This window comes from Rhinoderma darwinii, chromosome 5 (assembly GCF_050947455.1).
Source record: "Rhinoderma darwinii isolate aRhiDar2 chromosome 5, aRhiDar2.hap1, whole genome shotgun sequence".
NCBI classification, from domain to species: Eukaryota; Metazoa; Chordata; class Amphibia; order Anura; family Rhinodermatidae; genus Rhinoderma; species Rhinoderma darwinii.
In genome coordinates, this window is record NC_134691.1 from 99,339,676 (window position 1) to 99,350,481 (window position 10,806).

Sequence of the window (10,806 nt, forward strand, 5' to 3'; positions counted from 1 at the left end):
GCCAGTGTGAAAACTGGCATATTTCAAGTGTAACTATACTTTCATGAAAGAAGAAGCGTTCTGTTGAGTGCTGTGCCGCTTCGTTTGAGCAAGTGGTGTACGGACCTTACTAGACTTACTATTGAGCTCATACAGCGCTTGCTTAGCTTTCCAAGGAAAGTCGAGCAGAGCCGATCAGAAACAAAGCGGCACAAGGGGGCGGGGTCACATCGGCCAACAAATTTATTATAAGACGCCAGAAAACTGGCTCCTAGCTGGCATAGGCATAGGGTCCCATACCTTGCCCCCCTCTGATCGCATTACCCCCTAACCCCTCCTTTCCCTTCACACAATTAAATCAATTTGAAAAAATAAATTTGCCTATCTCACTGCTTCCTGAGCGTGCAATGGCTCATACAAGCATCAGGACGTTGTATGTGACACAGCACTAATGACATTAAGTGCTGCATTGCATATAAGGCCCTGATGCTGCTCAGTGTCAAGACATTGTCTGATCCGCCGCACGCTGAGGGAGACTTAGGGGACACGGAGGGGAGAAGAGAACCGGTGAGGTGAGTATTTTTATTTTTTATTTTATGTTTGGTGGGGTGTGGAGTGCCTCTCTTAATAAATCTGTTGCATCTTACTCCAGTAGAGCAGATAGCTAAGAATGGCATAGCGCCAGTCTTAATAAATTTGCCCCATAGTGTTGATATTTGTTATTAATAATAATAAGCACAAATTCATCTATATTTAACCACAACTTGAGAAAGCATCAAAAGAATTGAACAAAACTTATGTGTTTTAATGTGATAAATCTACCATGGTGCCTCCAAACTGCATTCAATTGTCAGAACTGCGAAGAGCATTTTTTAGGGAATCAATATTTCTAATATCTGAAACTTTATGGGGCTTAAGAAACTTGGGTTTCATACAATAATCTCCTAGCAAAGGTCTACACCATGTGAAATTTGATTTAACTAATTTGAACAATGTCTCATTATAGAGAATTCCATATAAAAGGAAATGAGACTAAGGTATAGACTTGAGCTCATGGGATTCATTCTCTCTATTTCAGCAAGTGTGGTCCTCTGTGCAAGTGTGAATCAATCATGGTGGCGTGCAAAGGTGTTTGGACACAACCGTTTTGGAAAGCAGTGGTTGGCGAATTTCTAGCCATGCTCATATTTGTCCTTTTGAGTCTTGGTTCAACAATTAACTGGAGTCCAAAGGAAAACCGTCAACCAGCAGACCTGGTCCTTATTTCACTCTGCTTTGGACTTAGCATTGCAACACTTGTACAATGTTTTGGTCATATTAGCGGAGGCCATATCAATCCAGCAGTCACTATTGCAATGGTTTGCATGAGGAAGATCAGCATTGCAAAGTCAGCATTTTATATTGTTGCACAGTGCTTGGGTGCCATTGCAGGAGCAGGAATTCTCTACATTGTTACTCCATCAGACGTTGCTGGCAATTTGGGAGTTACGAAGGTAATTATCACATCCATTTATTGTATTCCAGAATTCTAGTTCCAACTCAACACTACTTTTCTTACAAATCAATCATTCTTTTTGAACTACAAAAGCTGTAAATGAAACTGTAGCCTCAAAGTAACTTTTGTTATGTGGCGGTTTGCTATCTTTCCAGAGAACATCGCTATACACCCTGCTCGATGGCCACATTGACTAAAGCATTGTGTTGCACCCATCAGTTTCAGACACATAACCAATACATAGCCAATACAGTGAAGCTTCCATAACAATAAGCATTTCTGAAGCACACAGAGAACATAATGAATATATGAAAAACATGAGCAAGATCAATTAATAAAATATATATTCTAGAATCCAATTAGTGATCCAGAATAAGAAATTACAGTATTTTCAAGAATCCTTTTCTTGCAATATATTCTACTAAAATTTGCCAGTCATTATTAAAGTCCCACATGCAATACTCTCTTCATAGATTCTTTGCCATTTAATTGCCCCACTTGTTATTATGGTTGTTTTTCAATGGCATCTATAGGTGAATGAGATGCTTTCCCCTGGTCAAGGACTCCTTGTTGAACTGGTAATTACCTTCCAACTGCTGTTTACAATTTGTGCAAGCTGTGATTCAAAGCGCAATGACATCACTGGGGCCGTAGCATTAGCCATTGGATTTTCTGTGGCCATAGGGCATTTATTTGCTGTAAGTATAATGTATCATGAATTTTCATTTATTTTTATGGAGACATATTGCCTGTTCAACATATTAGTGTTATTTTGTGGGCAATCTCTATTAGGACATATGGACGTCAAATAGAAAGGACCCACCTCTATTAGCCACTGCAGAGATCAGATGTAAAGAGAAGCTTCCACTCAGCCATGTATTGCATGGTTATTTCACCTGTAGTTGCATACCAGAAACGTCCTCCAACAATATCTGCTTAGATGAATGCCCTCCATTAAATACATAAGCGGCTTAAGTATGCTAGAGCAAGCACCTCTCTTTGTTAGCAGATCTCCACTCTGGCTCATGTAAGGGGGTTCTGACCAAAGGAACTTCCCTTTATGATGTCCATATGCCCTAGGCATTTCCACCTGAGACAACTCCTTCAGTATAGATCTTCTGGTAGTTCTCCTGTAAAGCTGAATGACACTGTGCAAACAGCAAAGAAGGAGAGAGCAGTTTGGAAGGAATATAGCCATGCCGTTCTTCATCTTAGTCTGCGCTACTATTTAGATTATTATTTTTCTAAATACAGTAAGATAGAGAACCTTGATGATTCTATGCCTGCACTTGTCACAAATAGGAACCTTGTTCATATCTTTTGTCTCTGCATTCTTAACCTCTTTAGGGAACCTGTCACTGACTCAGAGAGGGCAGCATAAAGCTGTGAGAGATAAGCTGATTTCAGCAGTCTGTCCCTCATGTCTGATAGTTTAGTGATTTAGTAAACTGTCACTGGGAATGTTGCAGAGCGATGCGAACGCTGGGAGGAAAGAGACCGGCATATTCGTAAGCTATTAGGAAGAAAGCTGTCAAACATCGGCAGCTGGGTGGGAGCAGCGCATGAATAAGCCGGAATACTCTCTGAGGGCAGCATAATGTCAGTGACAGTTTCCCTTCTAGACTCGATGATATACCGTACATGTAAGTCATAGAGTGCCTTAACTGAAGCCTCCATGATGTACATGTACATTATAGTGATCGTGTGGGCAACCTCTGATCCCAGCCATTAACATCTTATTTCTCATGGTCAATAGCGACCACGGCATCTAAAGAGCTTGACAAATGGGGGGGCTTCCTCAGTTGGCCCATTGGCGTCACAAAACAAGGTCTTATGTTGCTGATGGGTTACCATGACCACTGAAGCCTACATTTTGTCCCAAAAAAACAAATGATCAAACGGCTATGTCAACTGAGAAATAAAAAATGCATGGCTCTTGGAATATGATGATCAAAAAACTAAACTAAAACATATAAAACTCAGTCCCAAAAGGCCAATATATGTATTTATGGGGGTTAAATACTGTAATATATAGAGTTTCACATATTCCATATAGTCTTCAATCAATAGTATTAGGAGTTATGAAACAATGGAAATCACTTATTTGCAAAATCACAAAACAATTATTATGATCAATTCCATAACTGACTTGATTTACAGTGAACAATTATGTACAGCCATTTGCTTATAGTGTGTTACATTAAAATTGTTTCATTTCTTTAAACCATCATCTTTATTACAAATGTTGAGTGTTCCTAAAATTCTTCCATGTATGCCAATTCTTCAATAGATCAATTATACAGGAGCCAGCATGAATCCAGCTAGATCGTTTGGACCAGCTGTCATTATGAACATATGGGAAAATCATTGGGTAAGATCAGTCAACTATATTCATTATATTATCACTATTGTTCTTGACATTTAACTGTATTCTCTATTTGACTAGGAATGACTCAAAACCATATTTTTCTTACTCTAAGAGCTCATGCACAAGATGACACCTACCTTACTACAGAGCTTTAAGCACTCCATATATTACCGTAGGGTGCCTCTGTGCGACATTGTATTATGGAGCTATTCTCCCCTACAAGCAATGCTTCTAGTTGAGAACATCTCTCTCTTCCAAAGGAACATGGCACGGTGGTAGAATATGGCTACACAGATGTTTATAGGTGCTGTATTACCATGCTATACAACTTTGAGTTTGTATAGAGCCATAAAACAGCCACGTGCATGAAGTCTAACAACGTATGTTAAAAATATTCAATTTGCCCAATCCGACGCACCATGTCCAGATGAAAACAAATAATGTATACACTCGTTGGTTCTGCACTTAGCTGTTATCGTAGGCTCTCTTAGACTATGCACTGCATGTGACCAGATTCAAGGTAATACATCACCTTATACATCTTTGTAAATGTAAATGTATGCTACTTTCTCCCAAACACTTCACGCAGATAACCTATCCAGGGTGGAATATATAGCTTGGAATAAAGCTCTGTCAATAATCAGAGCACGAGAAAATTGTAGTTGGAACTGCTCCACTCCGTGACTATATTCCAGGATATATGCGCTGCTGGGGTATGTGGTACTCCAGATGATTGGAATTGCGGTGCTCTATGCGTGCAAAGAATCAACTCCAAATATAATACAAAAATGTGAAGGAAATGCATGGCACTCGCCCTTGGAATCTCTGTAAATAAGGCTGCTTAACATGCAAATCTACTTAGTCTTTGCCCTGAGGCCAAAAGACTGTGCTTTTAGCCTCCGTTAGAATGTTATGTCGGCATACCTTTTTTTAAATTGTATAGTATGTGAGGCAGACTGCGCTTTTCTATATAGTGGGTATACTTTTTTTATGTTGTGGCCAATGGCCTACTTATGCCACGGTGTACGGCCCCACAGTGGTATACGTCCGATGTATACCCATAGCATGATGAGTGTGATATACGCAGAACGTTATAAACAGAAACCACGACACAGTTCTGGAGCAGTCACATGACAAACACTGCTATCTACCGACTAACCCCAGAGACTTATAATGGGGTCTATTAGGTTCTTCCACGGTGTCCGTGGCAAAACCGCTGAAAAAAGCAGCATTTTTTGCTTAATGGCATCATTTTGCAAGAAAACGCGACATGACCACTATGTCTGAATATTTATTCAGTTCCTTTTTATCAGGTCCATGGCTTTTTGAAGTTCAGAATAGCCTAGCATGCCGCGCTATTCTATGCAGTACAAAATAACGTATAGCTAAGGCTCTTTTCACATCTGCACCTTAGGTTCCAGTAGAAGCCTCTGTCGCAAATTCCGTCATTTTTGACAGACAAAATAGCATAGCATACAGAGCTATTTTGTCTGGCAAAATTATGGAAACCCGCAGGAACCCTTTAAAATCAATGGATTCCATCAGTCTCTGTTGGTTTCTGTCATGCGACAGGTCTGATGCTTCAATTTTTCTCGTTACTCTGTTCATCTGACAGAATAGAATAATGGAAAAACTAGCACAGATGTGAAAATAGCCTTCCGGAAACGTGACAGACTCATTATGAGTATATAGAAGTAACAAAATGGATCATAACTGCTAATAGTGAATCATGACTGATCATGACGGCTCTATCAAACAGATCATTACGAATGATAATGGATCCATCAGACCCTCTGTAAAAATGGAAAACATGATGCCAGTGTGCACAGAGCCTTAGACTTTGTTTACATCACCGTCGCAGATTCTGCCAGCACAATTATCGAAACCATGACCAATAACCCGCCGTATCCCAGTCAATGGGTTCTGTCGAGCGCCATTGGTGTCTGTCATGCTACTAATCCTTCGGAGCAGAGCGACGATGCAAGTCTGAACAGAGCCTTACCGCAGAAAATAGTGTTGCATGCTATGCTATTTTTTCAACCATTGTGATGGAATTTGCAACAAAGGCACCTAATGGAGATGTGAATGAAGCCTAATGAACAGTCAAAATCTCATTATTAGGCTCTGTTCTCATTTAAATAATGGTTTCCGTTTATAATGCAGTGCCGGATCTGCTGCATGCAGTTCCTCTTTTTTCCATAAAATTATGGCATCTCTGACGTAGATGTGAACATAGCCTTATATTCAAGGCTACTATATTTTATGTATAAAAACAATGTGTCATAGTTAAATCAGTCTCTTAAAGCCCCGGAAAATATTTAACTTGATAACAGTGTTAATTATAATAATCTGTGTTTTATTTTAGGTATACTGGGTTGGCCCAGTAGCAGGCGCAGTTCTGGCAGGAGTCCTCTATGAATATGTCTTCTGTCCAGATGTTGAACTAAAGAATCGTTTAAAGGAGGTCTTACATAAGGCAACCCAATCATCCAAAAAGAAATACTGTGAAGTAGAAGAAAGTAAAAGTCAGATTGAATCAGATGACCTATTACTACAACCAGGGCTTGTCCATGTTTTCAGTGAGAAAAAAGGGAAGGATACCTCTAGTGAGGTGTTATCTTCAGTATGACTAAGACCGGAAGCCAGAGGGAAGCCATCTAGACCATTACCAAACTTTTTCTCGATCAAGGAAACTGATATATTATAAAGAAGCTTTATTATCTACAAATACTTATATGATTCAGGATTCACCACAGTGTAAAAACTACTATATAAGACATGCACGTAATCTTTGGACACTGTCCTTTTGGCAAATCTGAGGTAAATAAGAGTGATCCTTAATTTAACAAGAAGTCAATATTGAGCCTCAAATCTGCCCGTTTAGTATCTAGATTGACAGTGCACATTAGTTTTAAGTACCCACTGGCAAATTCAAACAAATGGTTTTTCCTCTGGCACATAATTGGTTGTTGTCAGCGTTGATTAAGATATCCCCCTCTTTAATCACTATCTGGAGAGCAGCAAACGCACAATAGAAATAACATTTAAGATGAAATATAATTATTGCAATCTTTTTTTGTATTTTGAAAAAAAAATATATATATATATATATATATATATATACACATATATATATATATATATATATATATATATATATATATATATATATATATATATATATATATATCTTTTCTTTTTCACGCTTTGTTTATAATAGTAAACTTTGAGAAAGTATTTCACAGATGAAGAAGTAGCCGGAGAAAACATGAAACGGCTTGAGGAGGAGAAAAATCTTTAAGCACCATTCTTTTCCTGTCCATGTATTTTTCCTTTGTTTGATCTGTTGAATGACTAGCAATTTATCAGGACCATAAAAAAAAAGGTCTGAATCTCACTCTAAAAATAGACAAAAGACCTTTCTCTTAGTTTAACGTGAAATGCACTTTCATTGTATGATGTAGAGACGGAGTTTTATTTTTTGCTGTAATTACTCAAGTGTTTCATAGAAAACGTTTAGATGTAAGATGTAATCAAAGATCATGACATTTTAGAGTTATTTTCTCCATCTTTCAATGTCTGCAACTCTTATACCATAGTAGAACCCAACATAGACACCTTGTACCAGTACTTTAATGGGAAGCCTCAAGAATGCTTAGCCGTTTCATTAATCCAAGTACATATTCAAATATGGAAGATATTATTTAATAGCCCCCCCCCCCCCCCAATAAAAAACAAAAAAAAACCTGGTGATTTTTATTACTCAATTCTGTTCCTTTATGATGGATACCTAATCAAGAAAGTCCAGATTTGGCCAAAAAAATTCTGCTGCAGATTTTGCTGCACATTCACATGTGCTACATTATAAATACCCAATCCACAAGTATTGTACTGAAAATTGTTGTGGATTTTCAGTGCAGAATTTAAATCAGTTTTTTTTTAATCTGACTATCCATATGGAATTATCAATGTTTTACACTGCCCCCTGAGCACAAACAGCAGGCTGATATTTCCTGTTTTCTGCAGCTTAGATTTGCTGTGTAGACTGGGACAGAGTCAGCAGAGCCATCTAATTATTATTAGAGGGATTTAACCCCTTCCTGACCTATGATGTGATAGTATGTTGCAGTAATGGGGGCATTCTCGCTAAATTCCATACTATTACATCTTCGAGATAATGCAGGCACAGCTGCTGCGCTCATGCCATTACCAGTGGGTGCAAGTTGTAGCTAACGACTCCAGCAGTTTGACCCCTTACATACTATGGTCAATAGAGACCACTGCACCTAAGGAATTTGACAGGAAGAGGGGGCTCCATCTGTCACCCCATGTACGCTCCAAACCCATGTGTTGTCATGGCAGCCAGGAGCCTAACAAAGGCCCCCAGGCCTGCATTATAGGTTGCCTGTAATACTTGCAGGCATAATACATATTACATGGCAAAACATTAATATTGCAATGTTTTATAGAAGTGATCAGAGTATCACATGTTCAGGTCCCATAGTGGGATTTAAAAAATAATAATAATAATAATAATTAAATGTAGTACAGGGTGGGCCATTTATATGGATACACCTAAATAAAATGGTAATGGTTGGTGATATTAACTTCCTGTTTGTGGCACATTAGTATATGGGAGGGGGGAAACTTTTCAAGCTGGGTGTTGACCATGGCGGCCATTTTGAAGTCGCCCATTTTGTATCCAACTTTAGTTTTTTCAATGGGAAGAGGGTCATGTGACACATCAAACTTATCGAGAATTTCACAACAAAAACAATGGTGTGCTTGGTTTTAACGTTACTTTATTCTTTCATGAGTTATTTACAAGTTTCTGACCACTTATAAAATGTGTTCAAAGTGCTGCCCATTGTGTTGGATTGTCAATGCAACCCTCTTCTCCCACTCTTCACACACTGATAGCAACACCGCAGAAGAAATGCCTCCCAATCTGACCCCCATAGACTTTTATCTTTGGGGTCATCTGAAGGCAAATGTCTATGCTGTGAAGATACGAGATGTGCAGCAACTGAAACTACGGATACTGGAAGCATGTGCTAGCATTTCTTCTGCGGTGTTGCTATCAGTGTGTGAAGAGTGGGAGAAGAGGGTTGCATTGACAATCCAACACAATGGGCAGCACTTTGAACACATTTTATAAGTGGTCAGAAACTTGTAAATAACTCATGAAATAATAAAGTAATGTTAAAACCAAGCACACCATTGTTTTTCTTGTGAAATTCTCGATAAGTTTGATGTGTCACATGACCATCTTCCCATTGAAAAAACTAGTTGGATACAAAATGGCCGACTTCAAAATGGCCGCCATGGTCAACACCCAGCTTGAAAAGTTTCCCCCCTCCCATATACTAATGTGCCACAGACAGGAAGTTAATATCACCAACCATTCCCATTTTATTTAGGTGTATCCATATAAATGGCCCACCCTGTATATTAAAAAAAAAAGTGGTAGAAAGGTTTTAGATTGTAAATACACTTAATGTGCAAAATAGGAAAAAATATCTAAATATTAAATTAACTTATACCTATTTGTAACGACCCATATAGCAAAGTAAACATTTTATTTATAGTGAACAACATAAGACGAAAAAATCCTAGCAGAATTGCTGTTTCTTTTTAAAAAAAAGTTCTGGCTCTTGAAATGTGATGATGCAAAAAAAAATTTTTCTATGAAAAGTGCTTTTATTGTACAAAAGCAGTACATCAGAAAAAAAAACAATGCATATCTGTTATCAGCATAATCGTAACAACCCAAAGAATAAAGTTAAAATGTCATGTATACCTCCCTTCAAAAAAATTTTTAAAAGTAAATTGATAAGTTATATGTACCCCAAAATGGTACCATTGAAAAATACAGCTCATCCCAAAAGCCATCATACAGCTTCACTGATTAAAAAAAAATAGGTAAGGCTCTCAGAATGCAGTGATGAAAAAAAGAAAAAAAAACAGCTGTGTCCTGAAGACACATTATTTCTCTTCTACTGAATTACATTTAATTAAAGAAACCAAAATGTAATGCATGATACATTCCCTATAAATCGACTATGCAGGTGAACCAAATTTAAATTAAGAAATATTGTCTTGTATGGAATACAACTAAATTACTTTAGTCATTTGCATGGATTTTGACTATTTCTTAGAAAATGTAACAGACTTAGGGCTTATTCAGACGAACGTTGCGTTTTTGCGCGCGCAAAAAAACGCGGCGTTTTGCACGCGCAAAAACCACTTGACAGTTGCGTGTGTCATCCGTGTATGATGCGTGGCTGCGTGATTTTCGCGCAGCCGCCATCATAGAGATGAGTCTAGTCGACGTCAGTCACTGTCCAGGGTGCTGAAAGAGTTAACTGATCGTCAGTAACTCTTTCAGCACCCTCGACAGTGAATGCCGATCACAATATCGAGAAACCTGTTAAAAAAAAAGAAAAAATTCGTACTTACCGAGAACTTCCCTCCCGGCCGTTGCCTTGGTGACGGGTCCTTGGTGACGCGCCTCTCTTGACATCGGGCCCCATCTCCCTGGATGACGCCGCAGTCCATGTGACCGCTGCAGCCTGTGCTTGGCCTGTGATTGGCTGCAGCTGTCACTTGGACTGAATTGTCATCCCGGGAGGTCAGACTGGAGGAAGAAGCCGGGAGTTATCGGTAAGTCAGAACTTCTTTTTTTTTTTACACGTTCATGTATATTGGGATTGGAACTCACTGTCCAGGGTGCTGAAACAGTTTAACTCTTTCAGCACCCTGGACAGTGACTATCTCCTGACGTCGCGTACCGGAAATTTTTTTGCCGGGTTCGGCCAAAACGAGTTCGGCCGAACCCGGTGAAGTTCGGTTCGGTTGTCCGGGTTCGCTCATCTCAAAGACACTCCGTTTGGATGTTTGGAAACAGAAAAGCACGTGGTGCTTTTCTGTTTACATTCATCCTTTTGACAGCTGGTGCGCTGTT

At 38.9% G+C, this 10,806-nt stretch overlaps 1 protein-coding gene across 1 annotated transcript; it reads left to right on the forward strand.

The window, feature by feature from the left end:
- The first annotated feature begins 1,064 nt into the window (after nucleotides 1-1,064).
- Nucleotides 1,065-6,876, forward strand: AQP4 (aquaporin 4). The gene is made up of 4 exons (XM_075828343.1): nucleotides 1,065-1,472; nucleotides 2,008-2,172; nucleotides 3,765-3,845; nucleotides 6,208-6,876. Exons 1-4 carry the CDS (start codon nucleotides 1,092-1,094, stop codon nucleotides 6,469-6,471), a joined length of 891 nt encoding a protein of 296 aa, XP_075684458.1. The 5' UTR covers nucleotides 1,065-1,091; the 3' UTR covers nucleotides 6,472-6,876.
- The last annotated feature ends 3,930 nt before the right edge of the window (nucleotides 6,877-10,806 follow it).

Excerpts from the sequence above, each read along its gene's own strand:
- AQP4 (XM_075828343.1), top strand. The coding sequence starts at position 1,092 with ATGGTGGCGTGCAAAGGTGTTTGGACACAACCGTTTTGGAAAGCAGTG. Across the intron at positions 1,473-2,007 it reads GCAATTTGGGAGTTACGAAG|GTGAATGAGATGCTTTCCCC; the intron begins GTAATTATCACA and ends TGGCATCTATAG. Across the intron at positions 3,846-6,207 it reads ACATATGGGAAAATCATTGG|GTATACTGGGTTGGCCCAGT; the intron begins GTAAGATCAGTC and ends GTTTTATTTTAG.